The sequence below is a fragment of the Cygnus atratus genome, chromosome 30 (genome assembly GCF_013377495.2).
Source record: "Cygnus atratus isolate AKBS03 ecotype Queensland, Australia chromosome 30, CAtr_DNAZoo_HiC_assembly, whole genome shotgun sequence".
Lineage (NCBI taxonomy): Eukaryota > Metazoa > Chordata > Aves > Anseriformes > Anatidae > Cygnus > Cygnus atratus.
Genome location: NC_066391.1, coordinates 39,838 through 67,357, shown reverse-complemented (window position 1 = coordinate 67,357; position 27,520 = coordinate 39,838). Strand labels below are relative to the sequence as shown.

Below are 27,520 nucleotides of genomic sequence, written 5' to 3'. Positions count from 1 at the left end.
TTGCTGGAAGGATTCAGCAGCAGCTTCAGCACGGATGGGCACAAAGCACAGGCTTCTTTCTTAGCAAGATAACACAGCGTCATCAGAAAAAGCCCTGCGGAGATTTTTGCTGTTTACAGTTCTTGCCATCCCTGCACAAGAAAAGCTGAAGTCGAGCTGAATGGAGCGGGGGGACTATTTGAATGACAAGGCGTTGGGGTCTCGCTGTATGAAAGGAGGAAAAAAAAAAACAGCGTGGCTTGCTTTTAACCTTCAGAAAGCAGGGATCTGATTTACATCAGAAAACGCCAGAGCTGGGAAAAACTTGAAGGACATGAGGTTCAGGGAGGAAAAAAAAAAAGTAGAAACTGGATATTAATAGCTTTGGGTTGGGTCTGTAATGATTACAGAGTAGTTTCTAGAGGAAGTAATAGGAGAAGAATGCTTCCAGATTGTTCCTGGCTCTGTGTAAACTCCTGTGTCCGGTGCCCAAGGCTAGCATCTAGATTTTAATGGGGATGTTCCCAAACGTTTCACACTTCGCACTGGAGCAGCCTTTTCTCTCATCTTCATGGCATGGCGGCTGTCAGGAAATCATGAAATCCCTAGAAATCCCTGGGAATTGGTTGACCCCTGAGAGGTTTCATCAAGTTTAGGGTCGATGTTTCCTCGTGATGCTTCTGTAAAATCAGCTGTGGGCTGGTTGAATTTGAGATAAACGTACACTGAGTTAAATGTGTGTTTCAGCGCGCTTTTGATGTGAAATGCGTAGCATTCAGCATCTGTTGGTGGTGTGGTTTTTTTCCCCCTCTGGATTCTGTGGTTGACAGACGGCTGAAAAACACGATGCTCGCCCTCTGGCCACTCGTTCTCTTGTTTTGGTCCAGTGAAGTACTTCACAGCCACTTCAAGTGGCGTCCTACAGTGTTTTCTAACCAGCAGCAGAAGGAACCAGCTGGATCTGATCTGAAATTCTGGTCACTGTTGTCGCAGGCTGCAGAGCTGTAAAGAGCTGCGCAGAAACTTGAGACTTTTCTTTCTCTCACCCCATCCTATGGGGAAAGTCCTCAGCAGCCGACACTGCCAGGTGATACCCCATGGAGGCAATAAAGGACGCATTAAGCTCTTTGCAACTGGGATTTTAGTCACCTGAGTCAGCCCCGCAGGCAGGCTCAGGAGCCCATCCCTGCCCGGAGCCACTCGGGAAACTCTTTTCCCAACACAAAGGTGAAAATCTTGCTTTTTGAATGCAACGCCACGACCATGTGTTGGTGGCAGACAGGGAAAATGTCCCCGTGGCTGCTTTGTAAAGCTGATTTTTATGTTCCGCAGGTTGGAGCCGGTTACTTCAGCTCCTTGCATTCCCTCGGGGCTAATAACGTGTCTTTTCACCCTCCTTGTGTGGCCGTGCATAAAGATCCCCCGAAAGTGCATTTCAGGAGGACTCCTGGCCGGTGTTTGTGGCTCTTGGAGCTCCCTGTCGCGATAGGGGTGGGTGCCAAAGCCCAGGCAGCCGGGCTAGCAGCTCTCCCTTCGCTTGCTCCCTGCGCAGAGAACTCATTTCGGGTGGGAAGGAGCCAAGCAGGCGAGCGAGGTTTCTGGAGCACTGCTGAGGTTTGGAAACCAGGCTGAGGATGCAAGTCTGGGCACGGGTTGGTGAGTTACCATCAGCCAGGAGCGCCGGGCGTTGCTTAACAGATAGCCCTGGTTCTGCCCACTCGAGTTATTCACCTGTCCTTGCATCAGCCGTTGAATTAACCCTGTCCAAATCTCTCTGTTCCCACTTTCTGGTTGGAAGCTGATTTTCTAGGAATTTCGGTGTTAACAGGAGCTCGAGCTCCCTCGTGGTTGTGCCACTCGAGCGTGAAGCTGGGAATTGCGCATTAACCAGCCGAGGTGGCCAAAACAAATCCCTCTGCGTGCAGTCACAGCCCCGGGCACTGCCTTTGTCCTGGTTGATGTTTGTCCAAGCGAGGACAGGCCAGTGGCACCGGGGATTTGCATAGCAGTAAGAATCCCTGATCACAAAGACGTTAATTAGCCTGTTACCTGCTTCCTCGTTAGGGTTTTTTTTCTTTCATCTGTTCCTGGTGAACGCAGATGGAGTGCTAGGGGGTTTCCCAAATGTTGAGGGCTTTTTCATACCCCAGGTGCTTCTGAATTGATTGATTGTTTTTAACTTGGCTCAACTGGACTTCAAATCAACCTTCCTAAGCGTTAAGTGGAAAGCTAGACAGGCATAAAGATCTGGGAAGTTGTTATTCCTGACCCGAAAGAGTTTAGAAATTGTATGTAAGCAGCGTTTTAGCATTGGCTGCCGGCGGCGGTAACGAAGCACCGGACTTTCTGGTTCATGGCGAGCAGTAATTAGTTTGTAAACACACATTAAGTGCAGTGACTCAGCGCCTTGAAGCACTGCAGCTTGTTGTAGGGGGAGCGAAGTGACAAGCACTCTTGCACGCCTCTGTCGTGCTTCAAGCCGTCTGAAAGCTCTCCTTTTCCTCGACTGTGTGCTCTGGAGCACTTTGTGCTTGCAGCGCAGCAAGGGAAGCAATTCCTTCCCCTTCCAGCCTTGCTGGTCCCGTGTGTGGGAACACAGAAGAGAATTTGGCATTTCTGCCAGCAGATGGAAGCAGCGAAACAACATCTGCAGCGCCCGAAGTGTGCACTGAACAGAGGCACGGGAGGTTCAGGACGGAGAAATGCCGCCCAGCAGCGCTCCACCTGCACAAAAGGAAGAAGGAGGGACGAACAAAGGAGCTCAGGGAAATGCCGAGCGAGTTTTAAGCACCACCAGGTCCTTAAATGAACAGTGAGGACGAGCCTGACCTGAAAGTCTTGGAAGCCTTGGGGCTGAAGAAGGTTGCTCCTCGTGTGTGAGCATCTCATGCGCTCAGGTGTGGGCTGCAGGGAGAGGGAATCCGGTTGTTGTCTGCGCTCGGTGGAAAAACATCTCCTGTTCAAAGGTGTCACAGGTCCTCGGGTGTGCTTAATAGCTGCTTTGCAAGGCGAGGCATTGGAGTTCCGTGCTTAAAGTCAGCTCGGCGTTCGAGCAGGGGATTTAATGTCACTGGGCGTTTGCCTTGCTAAATGGTTTTAAGTAAGTCACAGAAACCTGCATCGATTTGCGTGCAGCTAATGTTTACGGACTGCAGGGGCGCAGAAGGAAGCCGTGGACCTTGGGTGGTGGGTTCCTGCTCGGCGCCGCGCACCCAGGACACGGAGAATGTCGCCTCCTTTCCTTCGTACATAAAAAAGGAAGAAAAAATACAACGAGTTCCCGAAGCTGCTTCGTTGGCTCCTCTGCTTACCGGCTCAGCATCGCTCCCTGCAAAGCCCCGAGGCTCAGCTGGATCCCCTCCTGGAAGCTCCTCTTCTCCTTGGAGCCTCCAGAAGGAGCCTGGAGTGACCAGCTGAGCTCTTGCGGAGCTGCCTGGCTTCTAAACAAGTAAACGCAGGGGAGCTGAGCCCATTTTCAGGTCTCGCTTGCCCAAAATGTGGCATTTTTTTCTGCAAGTGCTTCTCCCATGGCGAGGCAGTTCAGGTGGTAACGTGCCCCATCGAGGGGCGTGCCCAGGGACAAAACCAGCTCTTTTTCTGTTGCTTTGGCAGCGTGGGCATGTACAAAACAGTCGGAATGATGTGAAACAACTCAGGGATCACAACCTTGGCTGGAAGCGTGGCATCGAGATTAAAGTCTAACGCAGGTGACACTTGTTCCGGGAAACTCGATGAGAAAACAAGACTGGGAGCGGTGTGGGCGCGGGCAGGGATGGAGAGGACCCTGCTGTGGTGGGAGCAGCCTGGCTCAGCTCACAGCTGCACCCACGCCTGGTCCCTGCCTCCTGCTGTGGCCCCAGTCCCTAATAAGGGATCACCGGTGGCTTCACCTCGAGTACTGGGAGCGAAACGGCGCGAGCACACACACAGCCTTTCACTGGAACTGCCTCGATAAGAAACACAATCAGCCTTTCACTCCTTATCTCGCCGGCTTGTCTTAGGTTTAAATTAAAGCGGATCTTAATCGGGCTTTAGAGAAAAACGACTTTCCCAACCGTGGGGTAGCGGTGAAAATAACCCGGCTTCATACTCGTGAGGATAATGGGGGAAGTGTTTGCACAAGCGTTTGATTTAATCGAGGTGGTTTTCGCGGCACGGCCGTAGGAGAACGGGCAGCAGCAGTTTCACTTAGGAAATCCAGCCTGTGTCTGGGCTGTAAAGGAGAGGGAGCGAATGGCAGTGCTGGAGCTGAGCTCATCAGCGTTGCAGCTTTGAAAATGAATCTTGCCTTTCTTGCCGGGAAACTTTCCCCCCAAACCATCCTGGATACAGTCAAAATTCCAACCAGACTCGAAGGGCAGACTTGAAGTGTTGAGGAAATGATGCTGTCTGCAACAGACGGGACTGTGTGTGTGTGTGTTTGTTGCTCGGGTAGAGACCACAGGTATGTAGGGAACACCCTGGAGATGCTAACTGCCTTTGTAGTCCGGTGCTCTGCCAAACCCTGCCTGATTTTTTCCATGTTATTTTCAGGACGTATTTGAGATGCGCTTCGCTAAGATGCCAGACGAACCAGAAGAACCTGTGATTCCAGCCTCTTCTCCCGTGGTGGTGCCACCTCCAACCAAGGTGGCTCCCCCTTCCTCTAGCGATAGCAGCAGCGATAGCTCCTCGGACAGCGACAGCTCGTCGGATGACTCCGAGGAAGAGCGAGCTCAGCGGTTAGCAGAACTCCAGGAGCAGGTACCGTGTCCGTCCCGACAGATTGGGGGTGCCCGGGGTGTCCTTCTTCACCTCGACCGCCTCAGGCAGCTTGTTTTATTTAGCTCACAGCCTTGGGACCGCTGTCTGATAGCGAGTGTCGGCTGTAAAGTGCTCTACGAGCTGTAAAGGGCCAGTGGAGTACGGAGGAGTGGGTGCAGTTCAGAACGGTCCTCCCAGGGCTCTCGCAGATGCACAAAATAGTCCCCAGCTGCAGGAGCTCACTGCCCGTCGTCAGGTGCTGCCGTATAAGCGGGCTGAATGCCTTCAGGGCTGCCTGAGCCCTCAGGAGGAGGATTTATCCGCTGTGGCCAGCTGACACTCTGCGGGGGAAGGCGATGAGATAAAGAGCAGGCAGCTCCAGCTTGCGTCCTTCCAGTTTGTGACGTTGTTGGCACTGGGAAGTAAAAGCGTTGACTGGTGCTGAGGAAGTGAGCAGCCCGCTTCTGCCCTAGCGGGGAGAAAAGCTGTGCCAGGCTCTATAAAAAAATTGCCTCCTTCCTGTTGCAGAGGTCAAGACACTTAAATATACAAAAATCAGTGTGTTGAAAAGCTGGAAGAAGTGACCTAGTTAGTAGTAAAAGATAAGAAAGCACAGGTGGTACAGAAAGATGGAGAGAAGAGAGAGAGAGGTGATTAATATGGAGAGAAGGAGGTGCTGGGCAAAAGTATCTTGATCTTTGTGTGTCTGCCTCTCAGCTTAAAGCAGTGCATGAACAGCTTGCAGCCCTGTCCCAGCCACAGCAAAACAAACCAAAGAAGAAGGAGAAAGACAAGAAGGAGAAGAAGAAGGAGAAGCACAAAAAGAAGGAAGAACTGGAAGACAGCAAGAAAAGTAAAGCCAAGGAACCGCCACCCAAGAAGGCTAAGAAAAGTAACAGCAACAGCAGTACCTCCAGGTCAGCCCTGTTCCTGTTCCGTCATGTTTTGTTGCGCTGAGGAGCATGACACTCGTTTTTTTTCTTGTGATAATTAACTTTCTTACACACAGGATTCTTGAAAAGTAACTCCTACGCCTTTGGTAGGGCTGGCTCGCAGCAAGGCCCCTCGCCTTCGCGCTGGTGCGATCGGTTTGAGTCGCGGGCACGAGTTCAGCAGCAGCACCTGCTTGTGCTGCTGTGTTTCGGTGTCTGCCTGCTGGGGCTGCTTTTAGCACGTTAAGTACAGGAGAGAAAACCCCGCAAAGTCGGGCTGCTGCATCTCAGCGCCCTGCGTTCTCTAGTTTTCCCACCCCTTCCTTTTGTTGGAGCTGGAGGTTTTGAACGAAGAGGTAAGGTGCCAAGAGCCGAGTATCTGCTGCTCGAACGGGAAGGGGATGTTGTGCCTTGGTATTGAACCCTGAAAAGGAGGTGAAAAGGAGGAGTTTGGCATATTTAGCTGTAACGAGATGAAATTAAGGAGTTGTTGCTTCTTGTGAACGTATTTCTTTACGGATGCTGGCTTTTGCTTCTGCCTGCATGCAGCCTACAGGGAGATTGTGCTGCCCTAGTGCTGCTGCGGTGTCAGACTCCACACAGCAGAAGCCTTTCCAGCAGGGAAATGCGCAGCATCAGTTAGGCTTTCGTCCGTCCAAGCGCAGATGTGAAGAATTAACCTCTGGAGCTGCTCATTTCTGTCTGAGTTGAGGGAACGTTGGACGGGTAGCTCGGACTCAGATGTCCAACGGGTAGCAGGCTGAGCATCCCGCATCCAGCCTCGTGGCTGGGCTGGAAAATAAGAGGATGCCCTTTGGGATTGAAAGGAAACGTGCAGAGAGCTCCCTCCTGCACCTCGTGCCCGGTTTGTTCTCTGTTTGATGCCGCAGCGGTAGTTGTAAAATAAGAGCGACGTGGTTGTTACACGATGTTAGAGCCAAGCAGCTGCTTTTTGAAACGTCTCTGTGTTTTGGTGTGCTCTGTAATAACATTTTATAATTATTCTTAAGTAGTAAGAAGGAGCCTGTGACGGTGAAGAACAGCAAGCCCCCTCCAGCCTACGAGTCTGAGGAGGAGGAGAAGTGTAAGCCAATGTCCTATGAGGAGAAGAGGCAGCTGAGCCTGGACATTAACAAACTCCCTGGTGAGAAACTGGGCCGAGTTGTCCATATCATCCAGTCAAGAGAACCCTCGCTTAAAAACTCCAATCCCGATGAGATTGAAATTGACTTTGAGACATTGAAACCCTCCACGTTACGGGAGCTGGAGAGATACGTGACATCGTGTTTACGGAAGAAGAGGAAACCTCAAGGTACCTGTCAGCCTCAAAGCTGTTCCCCTCATGTTCCAGCCGGGTGTTCCCAGCCGGGTGACAGATTTGCAGAGAGAGATGGGTGCACACGTGCCGGTTTTTAGGCGTTGTATATCCTTGCTCAGTGAAAGAGAGGAGCTACTACTTCTCTAGCAAAAGGAGCAATGCCACCACAGCGTGTCTGTTAAATCCTGCTGCTGGACCTGAATCCAGCTGCTCAGACACGAGGCTGCTGATCCTCGGCCTCCCTCTAACGTAAATATTTTCTTCCAAATCCTACCGATACGAAGCGTGCAACTCGCTGCCAGTTAGGTGGAACGGCACCCGCCGTTTCAGCCCGAGGCAGGCTGTTTTTATAAAAACCACGGGTGCTCTTTCTGACGAGCAGCAGCCTTGTGGTGGGGCAGGGGAATGGAGGTGGGTGGGGGGACCACGGTGTCCTGCAGGGCACGGGGCTCGCTTTGAGCTGCCTGCTCTTCGGGCTGAGGCTCCCGACCTCGCCCCTCCTCTCTGCCAGCCTCTGGAGGCTTTTTATTCCACTTTTCAACATCCCCGTTTATTCACGGCTGAGGAACTGATAAGCATTTTGGTTACTGAAATGAAATCTTGGGGGATTTGAAAGGAACCTCCTAGCTGCCCGTGGGCAAGGGGGGGGGTGATCACAGCGTGCTATAAACCAGAGTGGAAAACAAACCTACCCAAACCTCGGGAGCTTGCTTTATGTTCTTGCACCCGATTAAAACATTTAGATAGTTGTGTTTCGGTTTAGCAAGTCGTAAAGAGGTACAGCAGGGCCCGAGGGCTCTTCAGCTGTAGCGACCCGTTTTTATTGGGGCTTAAGCTATTAAAATAGGCAGCTGCGTACTTCCCGCTGCCTCAGCCACCTGTCTGGCTGCCTACCTGGGCCAGGAAGGCAATGCAGCTAAAAAAACAAAGTGAATTTTCAGCAGCGAGAACCCGCCGCTGCTGGGCACAGCGAGCTCGGGGTGGCCGCGAGTGGCGGAGAGGAGCCCGGGTTCGGCAGCAGCCCTGGCCTGACACGGTGGGAGGGGAAACCCCCATCATTTTCCGCCCCTTAGGAAATCGCCCCCTGTAAGACCTCCGAGGGCCTGCTGCAGCCCAGCTCGTGCAAGTCAGCGGTGGGAATAAGCGCAGCAAAATCAAGGGGGGTTTGCCACGCGGCCCCCCGGGGGTCTCGCTGTTAGCAGCAGTCAGGGAGGAGCACGCAGCAGGAGGCAGGGTTCCGGGGGGCTTCTTCTCCTTCTGACGCTTTTGTACTGTTGTCTTGTTGCAGCAGAAAAAGTGGATGTAATTGCTGGTTCCTCTAAAATGAAGGGGTTCTCGTCCTCAGAGTCTGAGAGCACCAGCGAGTCGAGCTCCTCCGACAGTGAAGATTCAGAAACAGGTTAGATGCAGCTTATTTAAAGACTCAGTCCTATACCTGTTTTCTGTATAAATAAATATGTTTTCATTACCGGCTTGGTCTTTAATTTTTTGTCTTTGTAATCAAACCAATGTACCCAGCGGAGATGCTGCATGTTGCCTGTCTCGGGCCCTCCGTGTACAACTTGGCAGTAGCGCTGTTGTCTCTGGCAGTTCTCGAGCGCTACGAGATATTTTCATAAGCTTTCCTTTCTCAAGTTGGATGTGGGCGCAGGAGCCAAACTGCGGCATGTGCCAAGGTAGCTCTTTGTCTGGCTGATGACCTAGATCTGTATTTTTAGAAAGCCGCTCTATTGTCCTCACGGGAGGCACGAGGCGTTCTCACCAGGAACGCTTGTGCAACAGAGCGGTGTGGTGGAGAAAGACTTGGGAAACGTGTGTTATTTGTGTATAAGAGCCTTTTTTATGGCGTCGGGCAGGTCTGTGTAGAAAAAGTAGGGTAAAAACTTCCAGGGCAGCGTCTGCTCTGCGTAGCTCTGTGCTTCTGCCTTGGTACGACCTCAGCCTTTTGTCATTCGGGCTTGGATGAGGCTGCCCTCACCCTCTCGCGAAGCGTTGCTCTGTCCTCTAACATCACTTGCTGGCGTTCCCTGCTTGCTTTTACGTCAGCAAAGCCGTGCGGTCGACTAAAGCTCTTTCCCCCTCTAGCTGCTGACCCAGCTTGGCCTCCAGAGGTGACCCCGGGCTCTTCCCAGCACGCAGGTCAGCAGAAAGGCTTCTGCACGGCTGGGAGATGCATGAGGCAGGAGGTATCCTTCCTCCTCTTTCAGAGCAGGGCTGGCTCCGTGGCACAAACGGCACCAGGACTGAGCAGAAATCCGCTGGCGATCCTGCCGGCCTCCAGCCTCGCGTCCTTTCGGTGGGAGGAGAAAAGAAACGCACGGGCTGGAGGCTCGCGGATCTGCAGCTCTGAAACCAGCAGGGCCTGAGAGCTGTCAGAAGGCTCCTCTCCGTCTTCCTTTCTCCTCCAAAAACGCAGCGGCTGGGATTGATTGGACTTGCATTGGAGCCAAGCTGGCATCAGTTCCCGTAAATGCTTCAGTTTTTAGGGATGTGTGCGTCTGGGATAACGCTGGAGTGTGCTATCTTTTAACGTGACATATGGAGGTTGCATGCTTTTGCCTACTTCCACGTATTTTTAGTAGGATTTGCTTGGGGTTTTTTTTAAGGAACTTGAAAGGTTTTGTTGTATTGGACTAACTCGTAGGTGGCGATCGGAAGGTTAAATCTGGCGGTGACAAATTCCAAGAGGGGAAAGGGGACCCGTGCTCCTTGGCAAAGCAGTGAAACAAACCGGCCGTGTTTGTGCTCGTAGAAAACACTCGGGCCGCTTATTTCCATTTATCTCCTCCTGCCTGCAGCTCTGTGTGGCTTTGCCAGGGGCTCGGAGCCCCCCTGGCCGTGTTGGGCACCGCGCGTGTTCCCGAGGGCTCGCCGCGCCGTGCGGCCGCTTGGCTAAGCGCCATCCTGCTTGTCCGCGGTCCCAGGTGGGACGAGAGCTCTGAAGGGGCCGTGTTTTGCTGCGAGCAGGCGCTGGAGGGGACAGGCAGAGCTCTAAACGAAGCGATTTTAGTAACTCCTAGGGTGCAGAGGGCTCGTGATGGAATAGACTGAAGCAGAAGCGAGCGCTTTTCTCCCGGGGGTGGCATCTCCACGCATCCCTCCCAGGGATGCCGCTCGCCGTCTCGGGTCCTAGAGCCGCAGCGTGGTTGGGGTCGGAAGGGGACCTTAAAAACCCTCGGGTTCCAGCCCCCCGCCGTGGGCAGGGACACCTCCCACTAGACCCAAAGTTTCATCAGGGGCCGTTAAGGGGCCGACCCCACCTGAACCCGGGCTGCCGGTCCCGTTTCCAAACGAAACGTGGAACGAAAAAATCGCCCGCGGAGGCGAATCTGACGAGGGCGATGTGGTGCTGGTTGGAAATTCTTCTTTGCCAAAGAGGCGGCGTTGGACCGCGCACCAAAATGGTGCCCAGCCCTCCCTGCTAATGGAATTAGGTGGGGATAATTGGGAGCTGTGCTTGTGTAACAGCATCAAAGCCTCCCACAGCCCCAAATCTGCTCCAGCTGACAAAACCGGCCTCTGATGAAACTGAAAATGCTCTTTTTTCTCCCAAACCGTGCCTGGTGATGGGGCTATAGATGCAGAGAGGGAGAAAACAATTTGCAGATAGAAGCCCAAACCTTTGGATTTAGAAGAGAACTGCATCAATGATGCAATGTGGCAAACAGAAGATGGTTAAACTCCTTTTTTTTTTTTTTTTTTAGTAATTTACAGGCATCAGGGCTTTGGTTTTCCTAAAAAAGCCAAGCCTCCCCTCCTGATCGAACACCACGAGCTGCCGAAAGCCCTCGCTGGCAGCGTGGCCGGGTGCCTGCAGAGCCACTTCGTTCCCTCTAATTATTGGGGCCCTGTTTAATTGCTGGGGGGGGGCTGCATGTTTCCGATGCCGTGCGTAACCACGCTTTCGGTGACACGGCAGCCCTGTCCTTGTCCCCGGTCCCTGTGGACCTTGGAGCAGGATGAGGCCGTTCCTTTTTACTGTTGTTAAATATTCCTGTATTTACCCCAGCTCTTGGAAACTGGGGAGGTGGAGAATTGGGTTTGCCACATTGGTAGGCTTCCAAAGTTTGCTCTCCGATTTGAGTTAGGGTCAGGCATCTCACGAGCTTTTCTGTGTCTTTTTTCTCTGGCCACTTCGTTTGGCTGCTGAGCTGCTGCGCGGTGGGATCACGCCGTGGGTTTTGCGCAGTAGACGTTGGGGATGTTAAAACCTGACACATGCTGATGCACGACTTCTGTTTTACCTCAGTTTGCTCTTGCTTTGGTTCAGCGCTTTGAGAAAAAAAAGCCGGGCAGGCTGTGCTCACGGGTGCAAGCAAAACTAGATGCCATAAAGCCGTCAACGAGAATTAACTGCAATTAACTGCGAACGCTGTTGACTTGCTTTGAAGCTGCACGCAGCTTTGCTGTCGGGCAGCGCTCTCCCACGAGCTGTCTCTTGCTTTTTGCAGCCCAGAGCTCGTAAGACGAGGATCCTTTTTCCTGGATCCTTTTCCATGGGTCCTTTTTCCTGGATCCTTTTTTGTGGATCCTTTTTCCTGGGTCCTTTTTCTCCTGCTCAGTTACGAGCGATGTCTCCAGCCCTCGGTTCAGTTGCCAGCAGAGCGTGTTGTGTTTATTTAAGTCGGGAGCGTTGTTCTCCTCCTCTAAACCCGCAGGTACGGCGATACTCTGAAAGCAGGAGGCTTCAAAGGGTGGTGGGGGGGAAACATAAATACGGGCTTTGTCGTGTAAGAGACGAGACCGAGCAGCCTTTGCCTTAAGCCCTGCGAAACCAGCGGTGCAGAACGAGAGGGTTATTCCAGTCTAACTCGTCGTAATTAGCGCCCAGGTGCATGCAAACGACCCCGAGCTTTTGGGGAAAACAGCCGTGGCTTTTACACTTCTCGGGTAGCAGCAACGGCCTCTTGGGTTTCGTGCTTGTGGATTTTGTTGTTTGTTTTTTGTTGTTTTTTTTTTTTTTTCAAAATCTCCCTGTTTTAGCGAGTTTTGAACGAGATCCAAGCATGTAGGTGCGTAAGGGCTTTGCTTAAGGCACAGGTGCAATGGCAGCGGTGTCAAACCCAGGGCTGGTGCAGGCAGTTTGTTATTAAGGAATCAAAAACCGGGCTGTGAAATGGGAGAAAGCCGTTTTTGGGCTTTCAGCAAGCCCGTGCTTGGAGCTGTTTCTGCCCTTGGGAAGAGAGGAGCTAACGTTAGGCGGTGTGACGAGGCGGCGCGACATCTCGCCGCTGCCAGTGGCTCGGGTTTTGTCGTCACGAAGCCGGTCCTGGTGTCCTCTGCGATGCTCTCCTGCTTGCTCAGGGCAGCTTTTATTGACTCGAGCAAGTTTTTATTTAACCCTGGATCCATTCTGTGGCCTCGAGAGAGGGCTGGCGCTGCCGTGGCCGAACTGTTGGTTATTCGAAGCGGGTTTTTAGGAAGGATTTGCTCCTTTCCGCCCCCTTTCCTGGGCCATTTCTGGGCTCGGTCCAGCTGGGTGCCGCTCGTTTCGGCACCACGAGCCCTTTCCACGCTTCCATCGCGATGGTTTTGCCTGGATGGCAGAGGGCAGAGAGCTTCGGGCGCGTTTTAGCCTCGTTTGCTGATCCCGCAGGTCCTGCTCTCCCCCAGAACCCCAAATCCCCCTGCTTTTCCCATAGATGATTCCTGCCTTTTTTAGGAGCTCACAGGCTTTGCTGCAGCTGCGAGGCTGGAAAGGGGAAACCCAGGTTCAGGTTTTCACCTTAGGTGCTAAAAAACCACCCAGACCCGACCCCAGGACCCCTCGGTGGGGCCGCAAACGGCTCCGCGGTCCCAAAACCTCTTTGAGTCAGCTTTTCTACCCAGGGGCAGCTCTGCCGATAAGCAATAGCCTGTTCCCAAGTTGTTTCTCGTGCCGTTTTCCTTAAATTCGGGTCTCTTTTAGCCACTTGTTAAAATGTTCTCCGCGGCCGAGCCGTTTGTTCTGCCGCGTGTTATTTCCCTGCGAGGCGCAGGGGGGGTGGGATCGTGCTCTCTTTTATTGGAATGTATAACTGCATGTTTCTTCAGCAAACTTGTAACTCTAGCTCTCTCGAATTGCACCAGTGTGAACTGTTTGAAAGTTGGAATGGATTTGACCAAGAATGGACTGTTTTCGTACCGTTTTTATTCAGATTTCTTCCAGTTAGTGTTTTATCTGCTACAAAGAATTACTTTATACAAATCTGTTTATTTTTATATCTTGTCTGCATGCTTTTGGATTATAACAGCCATGTAACCACAACCTCCTTCCAAAAAGAAAAGAAAAAAAAATTGTATAGTTTTTTTTTTGTTCGTTTCGTTCTGTTTTTAAATAATAAAATAAATAAAGTGTTTGGCTTGCTCCAGAAAAATGCACCTTTTGTATAATCCTGGAATCGTAGTTTTTAACTATTTTACGTGGAGATGGAAGTCTTGCCGCTAGGGAAGCGTACGTTAGGGATTTGCTATTCGGGACAGATGTGGGTGGGAGCAGGAGCCAAGAATTTAGGGAAGAAACCCTGAAGAGGGGAAGGTGCCGGAGAGCCTCCAGGGAAGGCGTGCGCCCGCGGGAGCCGCTTGGGTGCTGAGCAGCTCAGCACCATCCTCCTGCTCTGTCAAATGTGCTGAAATGACATCATGGAAACTGCATTCCTGTGTTTTTCGGTGCTTTCACCCACGCACACAAAGCAGAGTGGCAGGCCCGCCGATGTTCTTTTTCCTTCAAGCTCCCAGCTGCTTGGACAGGGCTCGTTTTGGGCACAAAACCCCTTTTTTTTGTTTTTTTTTTTCCCCCTTGGGGAGGCCCCCGCAGCTTCGCCGCCGGTTGCCCGCCGGTTGCCCACCAGTTGCCATCGTGCCAAGCCAGTGGAGGATGCTCAGTTGCCCATCCTCAGCCAGGGCTCGGATCTTTTTGCACCTCTGCAATCGGCTGTGGTGCCGGAGAACGCTTCCGTCGCATCGTGGCGTGCTCCCAATGCCGAGCGGGACCAGCGCCGCTTCCCAGCCTGGATGGTCGCCTGCGATACTGAGTGTACACCGGAGACGCCGTGCGCCCTGCCTGCACCGAACCTCATCCAGGACGGTGGGGAAATACGCGAGCATCTCCCCAAAGAAGCGATGAGAAAAGGTGGCGGCTTCTCAGCGCTGGATCCCCGTCCGTTCTCGCCGCGGTTGCTTGCTCTGACCCCACCGCTGGCCCTCGGGGTTTTCCCCTTCCTCGTCTTTCGGCCTCGAAGCCGTGCGGGTTGGCGTCTCCAACCCGGATTAGAGAGAAGCGCTCTGCCACGATGCTCGCGTGGCTTTTTTAGCCCCAGCCCATCTCCTTCGAGGACACATCTTAGTTCCACGCCACCCAACGCTTTTCTCTTCTCTTCCCCGATACCCACAGTCTGCAGTGCACCTTCCTCCAAGTTTCAAGTCCTTTCCCTTCCCACGAGTGCTTTTACCCCAGATAAGGCAGAAGCAGGGCTCCTTGCAACCCCCCCATATCACTGCTCGCTGTGGGGCTGGGAGGCTTTTGGCCACACAGCCCCGTGGCCGCGCAGCCCTAGGTAAGTGGAGCATCCACAGAAGTCACCCATTTCTCAGCCCGTCTTGCTTTTCCCTGCATCCACAGCCACCTTTCCCTTTGACCAGCTTCCAGCCACAAATTCATCCCTGTATTTTTGCCCTGGGAAGGCGAAATCTCCCGGAGCTGGGCTGCAAGACCTGGAAACGGCCACCACGCGCTCTCTTCCACTGGATCTGCAAGCGTGGAGATTTCCAAAGGGGCTCTGCCACCTTCGTGCACCCACATCAAACAATTCTTGCCGTCCGAAGGACTCTTTGCGGGCATGTTGTCTGCAGCAGGGGCTGGACACTTTTGCTGTGGTTGGTGCCCTGAGCTGAGATTTTCCTTTTCTTTCCAAATTGACATTTCTTTTTGCTTCAGCCTCGTCATCTGCAAAATCAGAGCACGTTCCCTTTGCTTTTGGGTGTTCGATGATGCCCAGATCTTTGTGTCCTCATCAAAACCTCTTCCACTATGCCTCAACCCAGGAGAGGAAGAGGAGGCGAGCCTAAAAAATTAGCCAAAAAAACGGGCAAGGCTGATTTTACCAGGGCTGTCTCAAGCCACCTTTGGAAATGGTGTTGGGGTCGAAATTCCCTCCCGTGCCAAGCACGGCTGAAATAACGCCACATAAGGCCAAAGGAGTCGAGCGCTGTCAGGCTGGAATTTGCCGCCGAGGAATTTTTGGCTGGATAACCCGATATCGGACAAATGTATTTCTGTTGCTTCGCCGTTTCTTGGCGTGGACTTGCAGAGGAAATCCTGGGAAAGGGTGGTTGTGTACACGAACTTAGGCCAGTTGTTGCGATGATCGTGCTTTAAAAATATCTCCGGCTCTCCGCGCAGCACAGGGAGGAGGCGTGAGAGATCACCCTTTGTCCGCTCACACAGCCAGACCCAAATCCTCTGGGTTAGGAGGCAGGGTTGCTGTTTGCCTAGCTCCATTTCTTTTTTTTTTTTTTTTTTTTATCTCCTTGTGGTTCCAGCGTCTCTCTCCTTATCTCTGCCTCAGAGCGAGGCGGCATTCCTGGAATAGCTGAGTCTGGTCAAGCACAGCTCCATTGCTCTCTTGTGCTGCTTTGCCAAAACCCGAGCAGCAGAGATGCTGCTGGAGGGAGGCTCCCATCTCATTGCGTTCGCGTGTGGGTCCCGCAGCACGATGCTGAAAACCCCGATCCTCCCCGGTCCCAGGTGGGGAGCTCGGGAAAAGCCAGCTCAGGGGATTAAGTGGGTTTAAGTGGGTCATAGCAAACCGCTGCCGTGGGTTGGCCGCTCTGTTTCTTTCACCGTGGATGTGCGGAGCAGCACAGTCCGGGTACTAACATTTGCTCTGTCCCCTCTTCTCTTTGCAGAAATGGCACCAAAATTGAAGAAGAAAGGGCATTCTGGGCGAGAGCAAAAAAAGGTAGGACCCAGAGTATCCTCCCCGTCCCACTGGGTTGGGATCGAGTCCCCAGGGAGCTGTGGGGCCACGGGGTGTCCTGCCAGGCTGGCTCAAACACTCCAGCCCTCCAGCATGAGAGGCTTTTGCTTTGCTTGGAAGCCGTCCCACGGCCAGCCAAGTCATGGCCATGGGGTCCAATCCAGCAAGGCATTTTTGGGTAACGAGTGTTTGTTTCGTAGCATCACCATCACCACCATCCACCGGTGCAGCAGCAGCAGCAGCAGCCGCCGCAACAGCCCCCACCGCCGCCGCAGCAGCAGCCTCCGCCACCGCCACCGCCGCAGCCGCTGCCACCGCAGCAGCTACAGCCACAGCAGCCGCCGCCGCCACCACCCGTCCCTCCGCAAGCGCCGCCACCGATGAAGTCCTCCCCCCCACCTTTCGTACCCGCGCAAGTCCCCGTCATGGAGCACCCACTCCCAGGGAACATGTTCGACACTATGCCACATTTCACTCAACCCATCATGCATCTTCCCCAGCCGGAGATGCCACCCCATCTTCCCCAGCCACCTGAGCACAGCACTCCTCCCCACCTGAACCAACACGCGGTGGTCTCTCCTCCAGGTGAGCATGGTGTGGGTGCTAGGTACCGTACATTGGGTGCTAGGTACCCTGCGTTGGATGCTAGGTACCCTGTGTTGGGTGCTAGGTACCCTACATTGGGTGCTAGGTACTCAGCGTTGGGTGCTAGGTACCCTGCGCTGGGTGCTAGGTACCCCACGTTGGGTGCTAGGTACCCCGCGTTGGGTGCTAGGTACCCCGCGTTGGTTGCTAGGTACGCTACGTTGGTTGCTAGGTACCCCACGTTGGTTGCTAGGTACCCTACGTTGGGCGCTAGGTACCCCACGTTGGGTGCTAGGTACCCCGCGTTTGGTGCTAGGTACCCCACGTTGGGTGCTAGGTACCCCACGTTGGGTGCTAGGTACCCCGCGTTGGGTGCTAGGTACCCCGCGTTGGGTGCTATGTACCCAGCGTTGGGTGCTAGGTACCGCGTGTTGGGTGCTAGGTACCCCGCGTTGGGTGCTATGTACCCAGCGTTGGGTGCTAGGTACCTTGTGTTGAGTGCCAGCCACCTTGCACTGGGTGCTGGGCAGCTTTTGTTGGGTGTTGGGCACCCTTTGTTTGGTGGTGGACACTCTGCATGGGGTGCTGCACACCCTGTGTTGGGTGCTGGTCACCTTGTTGGGTGCTGGCCAACTTGTGTTGAGGGCCGGACACTCTACATTAGGTGCTAGACACCCCGTGTTGGGTGCTGGCACCTTGTACTGGGTGCCAGGTACCTTGCTGGGTGCTGGACACCCCATGTTGGGTGTTAGCACCTTGTACTTGGTGCTGGACACCCCATGTTGAGTGCTGGCACCTTGCACTGGGTGCCAGGTGCCTTTTTAGGTGCTGGACACCCTGTGTTGGGTGCTGGACACCCCGTGTTAAATGCTAAACACCCCGTGTTGGGTGCTGGCACCTTGTACTGGGTGCTGGACACCCCGTGCTGAGTGCTAGACACCCCATGTTGGGTTCTGGCACCTTGTACTGGGTGCCGGGTACCTTTTTAGGTGCTGGACACTCCATGTTGGGTGCTGGCACCTTGTACTGGGTGCCAGGTACCTTGTTGGGTGCTGGACACCCTGTGTTAGGTGCTGGACACGCTGTGTTGGGTGCTGGACACCCCATGTTGAGTGCTAGACACCCCATGTTGGGTGCTGGCACCTTGCACTGGGTGCCAGGTGCCTTTTTAGGTGCTGGACACCCTGTGTTGGGTGCTGGACACCCCGTGTTAAATGCTAAACACCCCGTGTTGGGTGCTGGCACCTTGTACTGGGTGCTGAGCACTTTATTGGGTGCTGGACACCCCTCGTTGGGTGCTGGACACCCCAAGTTGGGTGCTGGACACCCCACGCTGGCTACTAGAGCCACGAACCTGGGGCGGGAGGGAGAGGAGGGAGCGAGGAAGCGGCCTTGGCTCGCTCCCAGAGGGCGGGCGGGGAGGAGGCCGCCCGCGTCCACGCAGGCGGTGCCACCGTCTCGTCCCCTCTCTCCCCAGCTTTGCACAACGCTCTGCCTCAGCAGCCCTCGAGACCCAGCAACCGCGCCGCCGCGCTGCCCCCGAAGCCTTCGCGCCCGCCGGCCGTCTCGCCAGCCATCAGCCAGCAGCCTCTGCTCCCGCAGCCGCCTCTGCCCCAGCCTCCCCAGGTCCTGCTGGAGGACGAGGAGCCGCCCCCGCCTCACCACAGCCTGCCTCTGAGCACCAGCCAGATGCAGCTCTACCTTCAACAGCTGCAGAAAGTGCAGCCGCAGACTCCTCTTCTCCCTTCAGTGAAGGTCCAGTCGCAGCCCCAGCCTCCCCTGCAGCCTCCGGCGCACCCCGCGGTGCAGCAGCTGCAGCACCAGCCCCAGCAGAGGCCCATGCACATGCAGCCCATGTCCTTCCCTTCCCACATCCCCCAACCGCAGCCGCCTCCGCAGCAGCATCCGCCCCCGCAGCCGCCGCCGCCGCCACCGCCGCAGCCGCCGCAGCCGGCGAAACCTCAGCAAGTCATCCAGCACCACCCCTCGCCGCGGCACCACAAGCCCGACCCCTACTCGACCGGTGAGCGGGACTCGCGGCCGCCGGTGGAGAGCCTCGAACCCCGCCGGGGTCGCGTTCGGCGACGCCGGGCTATGGGGTGGTGGCCGGCGCCCCGTGTCCTCCGAGCCCGAGCAGCGCCTGGCGGTCCAAGACGGCGCTGGGCTCGGGGGGAGTCGCCACGGTCCGGCCCCAAGCCTGACAAACCCCTCGCTGAGGCAGGATCCCGGATTTGGGGTCTTGGCGCTGCCGTTGCCGAACGGGCCGAGCGCTGGATGTGGCCGGCACCGTCCCATTGCGCGCCGGCGTCGGCCGCTCCGCGGTTGTAGAGATCTCAGGGTCGCGCGTCCCCTTCGGGCGCCGTTTTCCGAGCGCTCCCGGGGAGGAGCGGAGGCTTGGCCTCGCCAGCGGGGCCTCCGGGAGCGCAGCCACTGAGCTGCCAAGGCGAGGAGGAGGAAGGATTTGGGGGAAAGCCGAGGACGGGCCGTGTCGTTGCCGGCGATCAACGCTTGGCCACACACCGCCGGGTGTTCCATGGCCCCCCCGGCCCTGTTGCTGATCCCTTTCCCGGCTCGGTCCCCCCGGGCCGTGTGCTGGAAGGCGCAGCGTGGCCTTTCCCAGCACGGAAAGCACTCGGCTGAGCGCTGGTGGGAGCGAGCGAGCTCCTTTGGCCACATCCCACCTCGGAGACCGTGCTAAGCCCGAGGTCTCCATCCCGTTCTTCCCAAAAAAAAGAAAATCGGCTCCTCCCTGCTCCCACTCAAAGCATCCTGCGGGGGTTGTCCGTGTTGTCACGGAGGACAGGGATCATGTGCGCGACCTGGCATCATCCACGTGGGGTGACGCATCCCACGCGTGGCCACGGCCTGGTTTTCGGGCACCCTGGCTCCCTGGGGACGCGGCCAGGGGACGCGGAGCGGCTCCAGCTCTCCGGGCTTGCGGTCGTGGCGTCAAGCTGCTCGTCGGTCCGGGTTTGGGGACCGGGGAGCTGCGGTTCCCTGCGTTTGGGGCACAGTTCGGTGGCCACACTGCGTGTCGCACCGTGGCCTTCCCCCCACGCATCCTTTGGTTCAAAACGCCCCCCGGGCACGGGCACACGCTCCTGCTAAAGACCCCAAAAAGCCACCCACGAGGGCTCAGCAGGGCCGAGGTTCTCTCCCGGCCTCCCGCAGCCTCACACGGAGGCGGAACGAGGCGGGAAGCGTTGCAGCCTTGCGCAAGGCTCCGCTCTCCCCAGCGGAGGCTGGACGAGGCTTGGAGCTGGCGAAGCCTCCGGAAAGCCTCCAGCGAGCGGCCTTGGTGGCGGCGGCTCCTTCTTTTCGCTGAGCTGTTGCCAAAAAGGCAAGCTTTTACACGAAACGAGAGGCGGAGCTGCCCGGGGCAGGTTCCCCAAAGCTTTCAGAAGCGTTTCCCAGGGTTGTATCCCAAGGGGAGCACTCGCCTCCTGCTCCCTTCACCAGGGATGGGGGCACCCAAGGGCGCTGCCCTCCACAGAAGCACCCCCTTGACACCCACTTTCCGCATTGGCGCCGTCTGATTTCGGGCTCGCCGACCCTTCCTCCTGGAGGTGGCGGGTGCCTCGGCCTTGCCCCTCCGCCGCCGGGCGCAAGGGGGGCAGCAAAAAGCATCCGTGCGGTTTCTCAGCGCCGCTTCTGCTGGCGGGTGACACCCCGGTGTCCTCGGGGTGGCTCGTGGTTCCCCCCGCGGTGGCCCGGCGTCGGTCGGTCAGACGCGTCGGGGTCGCCCGTCACGGGTCGCGGCGCTGGGCCGTCGGGGCGAGGCGCGCTCGGGGGGGTGATGTTTGGCGAAAGGAGCGTTGCTGCCGGCTAACCGAGTGGTGCTGCACTGTTCCAGGTCACTTGAGGGAAGCCCCTTCCCCTCTCATGATGCATTCCCCACAGATGCCGCCGTTCCAGGGCTTGGTCCACCAGTCGCCACCTCAGCAAAATATCCAGCCAAAAAAACAGGTAAAGGGAAGGCAGAGCCCGCACCTGGGGGCGCAGCCGGGAGCCGTCGCCTTTCCCCCCCCCCCCCCAGGGCGGATTGCTGGAGAGAGGAGGTTTGCTTCCCGGGGGACGGGCGAGGGGGCTGGCGAAGGGGTAGGGGCCATCGGTCAGTGCCTGACCCTTGTGATCTGCTAACGTGGCAGGAGATGAGAGCCGCCTCCGTCGTGCAGTCGCAGCCGATGGTGGTGAAGGAGGAGAAGATGCATTCGCCGGTCATCCGAAACGAAACCTTCAGCCCCCCACTGCGGCAGGACCCTCCGAAACACCCGGAGAGCATCAAGCCCCCCGCGCACATCCCGCAAAGTGAGTCCGAGCGCCCTGGTGGGTCGGCAGGCGAGGTCCCCGGGAAATCCTCCACGGGCTGGCCCCTGGGACCCGCGGCGCAGCCACTCACGGTGACGTTCGTCGTTGCAGGAACGGAGATGAAGCCCATGGAGGGCGGGCGGCCCGTAATTAGACCCCCCGAGCAGAACGCACCGCCGCCGGGAGTGCAGGACAAAGACAGACAGAAGCAGGAACCAAAAACGCCCGTTGCCCCTAAAAAGGTACGGCTGAGCTCAGCACGCTTTCGGATGGGGGTGGGGTACGTTCCTTTGCCTCGATTTTGGAAATTCCTCCCCAAAATGAAGCGGAGGGAGGCTGAGTGGGGGCATCGCAGCGGGAAGCCACCGGTCAGAGGGAGCTGGTCCCGCTTCTGGCAGGGTGCCGGGTCCTTCCTCTCACCCTTGGGGTAGCTGAAGGCTGCGTGCGCCCCCCGCTCCAGCACCCCCAGTCCTCCAGCCTTGAGCCCGGACTGGTGTCTGCCGGGGATTTGCCGGTTTCAGCCGCCGCAGGGGGTTTGCTGCGTGTTGAGCACGGTGCGTGCGGCCGCCAGCTCGTCCTGGTGGCGAGCCTTGTCCCCCTGACGTCTCCTCCCCTCCCCAGGACCTGAAAATCAAGAACATGGGCTCGTGGGCGAGCTTGGTTCAGAAACACCCCACCACCCCATCCTCCACGGCCAAGTCCTCCAGCGACAGCTTCGAGCAGTTCAAGAGGGCAGCGCGGGAGAAGGAGGAGCGGGAGAAGGCGCTGAAAGCTCAGGCAGAACAGGTGGAAAGGGAGAAGGAGCGGCTGCGGCGGGAGCAGGAGCGGATGAGGTGAGGGCGGCTTCGCCGATGCCCTGCCGGCATTTTTGGGGCCGAGGGGTTCCTCGAGGCTGGCGCGGCGCCGTACGCATGCCCGGCTGCCACATTCAGGTCGGGGTTGCAGGGGGAGAGGGGATGTAGTCCACGCAGTCCCCCCCCCACACACACCCAGACAGCAAAAGGGGGGTGCTCCGGGCACAGCGTGGGGTCTCATGGGTGCTGCTGGCGGCGTTGCAGGAGCCGCGACGACGAAGACGCCATGGAGCAGGCTCGCAGGGTGCACGAGGAGGTGCGGCGGCGCCAGGAGCAGCAGCAGCAGCAGCAGCAGCAACAACAGCAGCAGCAGCAGCAACAGCAGCAGCAGCAGCAGCAGCAGCAGCAGCAGCAGGTGCCACCGGCCACAGCCTCCGCGCCCCAAGGCCAGAGCTCACAGCCGCAGTCCTCGCAGTCCATGCTGGATCAGCAGAGGGAGATGGCCCGGAAGCGAGAGCAGGAGCGGAGGCGCAGGGAGGCGGTGAGTGCGGCCGCAGGGACGGGCAGCTCCAGGCCCCCGGCGTCCCCGTGCAATGGCCGAGGGACGTGGAGACCCCTCCCCGGTGTCACCTTGATGCCTCAGGTGCCACCTAGACCTCAACGGTGGTGCCACCTCGATGTACCCAGTGCCACCTTGATGCCCGTGGTGCCACCTTGATGTGCCCAGTGCTACATCGGCATCATCCCTGGTGCAGCCTTGATGTCCTCAGTGCCACGCTGACACCCCTGGTGCCACTTTGATGTCCCTAGTGCCACCGTGACACCCCCAGTACCACCTTGATGCCCTTGGTGCTACCTTGGTGCCTCCAAATGCCACCTTGACGCTTTTTGGTGCCAGCTTGACTCTCTTGGTGCCACTTTGATGCCCCTGATGCCACCTTGACACTCTTGGTGCCACCTTGATGCCCCCCCATGCCACCTTGATGCCCCTAATGCCACCTTGATGTCCTTGGTGCCAGCTTCATGCCCCAATGCTACCTTAATGTCCTTGGTGCCACTTTGACGTCCCCAATGCCACCTTGACTCTCTTGGTGCAACCTTGATGTCCCTGGTGCCACTTAGGTGCCCCCTGTGCCACCTTGATGCCCCTAATGCCACCTTGACTCTCTTGGTGCCACCTTGATGCCCCCGGTGCCACACTGATGCTCCCAATGCCACCATGACGTCCTTGGTGCCACCTTAGAGCCCTGGCGCCACCTTGACGCCCCCTTCCTCCTCTCCCCGCAGATGGCAGCTACGATCGACATGAATTTCCAGAGCGACTTGTTGGCAATATTCGAAGAGAACCTTTTCTAATAGCGCCTCGTTTCCTCCTCCTGACTCTTTCGAAACCCACCCCCCGGCAAAAAAAACCTTTGAACTCTCCATAGTGTTACCGGCGGCTGGGAGGGGAGCGCGCGCGCGCCCGCGGCCCCCTGCATGCTCGCCCGTCGCGGCTCTTTCAACGCGGCCTCCGGAGGATCAGCAGGGTCTGCCTTACAGCCCGCCATCCGCCCCCCACCCTCCCCGAAAACCGACGAAGACCACCGCCCCCGCGCGAAGCCTGTGGGGGGGGCCACCCCGGGGCATCGCCGCCGGCACCGGGCGCGCGCCCCCGTCGTCACTCGACATCCTCTATGCCAAACGTATTCGCCGTATATCCCAGGACTTCATCTTCGTCACACCTTTTTCTAGACGCCAGGGTCCTCCTCGACTTGCCGAACGTCCACGAGAGCGAGCAGTGCCGGGGTGGGGGGGGAGGGGTGGGGGGGGGGGCCTCTCTCTCTTCCCCCCTCCTCCTCCATGAGCCGGCGCTCCCGGTGCCGCCGTCCTCCCCACCTCCGCGCCCGCTCGCGAAAAAAGGGAAGCGCGGCGAGCGCGCGCGCGTGCGGCCGCTCGGTGGAGGCTCCGGCGGCGCGCGGCGCTCCGGGAACCGGAGCTAGACTACCAACCAAAGTCAGATTCTTTCAGTCTTTTCGTTCGTTCGTTTATATTTCCCCCCCTAACCCTCCCACCCCCCCCGCCACCACCACCACTGCCACCACCACCACCACCACCCCTTTTTTTTTTTTTCTTCCTTCCTCCAGAAAATTCGGCACTGCTCAAACTCTTCACCGGGTGTCATTCGTCCCTCTGCATCGCGGGGTGGAGCGGGGAAAAAAAAAACAGCGGCAGCGGGGGACGTCACCACCCTGCCACTAGTGTTTGTGGCTGTATTGTATAGTGAATATAGTTGGCATATATTTGTTTGAGGTTTTTTGGTGAGCCCCACCAAATTCGGTGTAAAGAACACACTGCTTCTATTTTGCTCAGTTTCAAACTTTTAGTCTATATTTTTAACTGTAAGAACCAGAAAGCCACGGTTTTTTGGTTTTTTGGTTTTTTTTTTTTTTTAAAGCGTCATAAAAAAATATGTTTAAAACGAACAAAAAAAAAAAAACACGTTGGAAAAAAAAAAGAAGAAAAAGGAAAAAGTTGAAAAAAAAAAAAAAAAAAAGGTTTTTATACCGGCTGCCACCACGGGCATGGGGCTTCCCCCCCCCTCCGCGGGCGGTGGCGCGCGTTCTTCGATTTAATTTTATTCTTCGAACTGTTCGACGTTATGTGCCATAAATACCCACTATACAGTACAATCCTGGCGCGTCAGTATTGGGCGAGCTCTGGAGTAACTCGATGGTTTTATTTCCTACAGTGAATATGCATCTGGTCTGTACCGATCATGGAATAAACGCATCTCTTTTTTTTTTTTAAACGCCCCGCGCCCGTCCGTCCGTCCGTCCGTCCCTGTGGGACCCCCGCGGGACCACTCCCCAGGAGCCTCCCGTGCACGTTTTGGGGTGAATTTCCCCAGTTCTTGGGTGAATTTCCCTGGTTTGGGGTGAATTTCCCATGTTTGGGGGTGAATTTCGCTGGGTTTGGGGTGACTTTCCCCAATTTGGGGGTGAATTTCTCTGGTTTGGGGTAAATTTACCCCGTTTCAGGTCAATTTACCCAGTTTAGGGGTGAATTTACCCAGTTTGGGGATGAATTTGCCCGGTTTGGGGATAAATTTCCCCAGTTTTGGGGTGAATTTCCCCAATTTGGTGGTGAATTTCCCTGGTTTGGGGGTAAGTTTACCTGGTTTGGAGTCAAGTTACCCATTTGCGGGATCAGTTTCCCCAGTTTGAGGGTGAATTTCCCCAGTTTGGGGGTGAAATTCTCTAGTTTAGTGGTGAATTTCCCCAGTACAGGGATAAATTTACCCAGTTTGGAGTAAATTTACCAAGTTTGTGGTGAATTTTCTCAGTTTGGGGATGAATTTAGCGGGTTTTGGGGTGAATTTCCCTGGTTTTGGGGTTAATTTACCCAATTCTGGGGTTAATCTCCTTGCTTTTGGGGTGAAATTCCGCAGTTATGCTAAGGGTTTCCCTAGTTTGGGATGAATTTCCCCAGTTTTGTGGTGAATGCCCCTGGATTGGGGTGAATTTACCTGGTTTTGGGGTTAATTTCCCCAATTTTGGGATGAATCTACTTGTTTTTTGAGTGAAATTCACCACTTTTTGCGTGAATCTCCTTGGTTTGGGGGTGAATTTCCCCAGTTTTAGCGTGAATTTCCATGGTTTTAGGTGAATTTCTCTTGTTCGGGGAGAATTTCTCCAGTTTTAGAGTGAATTTCCTCAGTTTATGGTGAATTTCCCTGCATATGGGGTGAATTTCCCTGGTTTCGGGTGAATTTCCCCATTTTTGGGTGAAATTCCCTGTTTTTGTGGTGAATTTCCCTGTTGTTGGGGTGAATTTCCCTAGTTTTGGACCACAGGTGGGTTTAGCCCCCCGATCCCGCACACCGACGGTGGGTGTCACCCCCACGCTGTCGTGATGTCCCCCGGAATCCCGCACGTTCTGGGGAAAAAAAGGGTGAAAATGGGCAAAAAGCTGCAGGGACTGTGCCCGTACCCAGGGTCCCCGTGCCCCCCTGGGTGGGTGCACCCTGGGGTGGGGGTGGAGGGGCCGTGGGAACACCCCTGCCCAACGGGGCCCCTCCCATGGCCACAGCAGGAGCTGTCCCCGTGTCCCCACATCCCGCTGTCCCCATGTCCCTATGTCCCCCTGTCCCTGTGTCCCCCTGTTCCCCTGCCCCATTACCCCCATGACCCCCTGTCCCCTGGCCGTGTCCCCCTGTCCCCGCATCCCAATGTCCCCGTGGTCCCCGGTCCCATGGCTCCGTGTCCCCTGGCTGTGGCCCCGTGTCCCAGCGTCACCATGTCCCGGTGTCACGGTGTCCCCATGGCCCCCACCCCCGCGTTGCTGTGTCCTCCTGTCCCCATCTCCCAGTGTCCCCCGTCCCTGTTCCCCTGTCCCCCTGTCCCCATGTCCCCCTGTCCCCATATCCCCATATCCCCCTGTCCCCATGTCCCCCTGTCCCCATATCCCCATATCCCCCTGTCCCCATGTCCCAATGTCCCCATGTCCCCTTGTCCCCTGTTCCCATGTCCCCCTGTCCCCCATCCCCCCATCCCATTGCCCCCCCTCTCCCCGTCCCCTTGTCCCTGTCCCATTGTCCTCGTGTCCCATTGTCCCCCCCCGTCCCATTCTGTCCCTGTCCCATTGTCCCCCCCTCCCCCTCCGTGTCCCCCTGGCCGGGTGGGGGATGGGCTGCAGGGCCCCCTTCCCCGCCCCTCCCCCCTCCCTTACTCGTTCCCCGCCCCTCCCCCGCCCGCCCCCACGTGACCTCTGCCCCCGCCCCTCCCCTTTTCCCCGCCCCCCTCCCTTCCCCCCGCGCTCTCATTGGCTGCCTTCCACGAAGCCCCGCCCCCTCCTCCCCCGCGCTCGGCGCGGGCCAATCAGCGAGCGGGGGGAGGGCGGGGCCGGGCGCGGCCGAGCTCGGGCGGGCGGAGGTGGCGCGAGAAGGTCGGGACGGGGCTCCCCGACCCCCCCCCCTGCGCCCCTGGTGTCGCGACAGCCCCGCGACAGCGACAGCCCCGGCGACAGCGACAGCACGGGGCAGGCCGCGCGTGGGGCTGCACTGGGGGCAGGAGCGAGCCCGGCGAGGTGACACCGCGGGGACACCCCGGGGCGGGACACCCGGGGGGGGACACCCCGGGGGGGGACACCCGGGTGGGGACACCCCGGGAGGGGACAGGGGACACCCGGGTGGGGACACCCCGGGGGGGGGACACCCGGGGACAGCCCGGCCCAGGACTGGGGGACGAGGGCTGGGACGTGGTGACAAACCCCCCCCGGCGTGGGGACAGCCTGCTGGGGACGGGGACACCTGGGACGGGACACCCTGGGTTGGGACACCCCGGTGACAAGGCCACCCTGGGATGGGACACCCTGGTGTGGGGACACCCTGGTGACAAGGGCCACTTGGGATGGGACGCCCTGGGATGGGACACCCCGGTGACAAGGCCACCCTGGGGACAGGGCCACCTGGGGTCGGGGACACCCTGGGGACAGGGCCACCTGGGGACTGGGACACCCCGGTGACAAGGCCACCCTGGGATGGGACACCCTGGGGACAGGGCCACCTTTGGGACAGGGACACCCTGGCGTGGAGACACCCTGGTGTGGGGACACCCTAGTGACAGGGCCACCCTGGGTTGGGGACACCCTGAGCATGGGGACAACCTGTGACAAGGCTACCCTGGGATGGGACGTGCTGGAGACAGGGCCACCCTGGGGATGGGGACACCCCGGTGACAAGGCCACCCTCAGCCTGGGGACACCTTGGTGCTGGGACACCCGTGGTGACAAGGCCACCTTGGGACAGGGACACCCTGGGGATGTGGGCACCCTGGTGTGAGGACGTCCTGGGGACAGGGCCACCCTGGGATGGGACATGTTAGGGACAGGGCCACCATAGGGACAAAGCCACCCCCAGACATG

At 57.1% G+C, this 27,520-nt stretch overlaps 1 protein-coding gene across 3 annotated transcripts in view; it reads left to right on the top strand.

Moving 5' to 3' along the window:
• Positions 1-22,987, top strand: part of BRD4 (bromodomain containing 4) — a 61,496-nt gene extending 38,509 nt beyond the window's left edge. For 2 of the 3 annotated variants that reach the window (XM_035572195.2, XM_035572196.2), the window contains exons 10-22: positions 4,513-4,722; positions 5,440-5,639; positions 6,665-6,966; positions 8,261-8,371; positions 15,859-15,911; positions 16,130-16,514; positions 17,992-18,537; positions 20,368-20,480; positions 20,663-20,822; positions 20,934-21,064; positions 21,444-21,655; positions 21,881-22,157; positions 22,904-22,987. In XM_035572195.2, the coding sequence (XP_035428088.2) occupies positions 4,513-4,722; positions 5,440-5,639; positions 6,665-6,966; positions 8,261-8,371; positions 15,859-15,911; positions 16,130-16,514; positions 17,992-18,537; positions 20,368-20,480; positions 20,663-20,822; positions 20,934-21,064; positions 21,444-21,655; positions 21,881-22,157; positions 22,904-22,972 (2,769 nt within the window). In that variant the 3' untranslated portion in view covers positions 22,973-22,987. Of the gene's footprint in view, positions 1-4,512; positions 4,723-5,439; positions 5,640-6,664; positions 6,967-8,260; positions 8,444-15,858; positions 15,912-16,129; positions 16,515-17,991; positions 18,538-20,367; positions 20,481-20,662; positions 20,823-20,933; positions 21,065-21,443; positions 21,656-21,880; positions 22,158-22,903 lie in introns of those variants that run through there. The other variant, XM_050716025.1, reaches the window with a different exon arrangement.
• Positions 22,988-27,520: the final 4,533 nt, after the last annotated feature.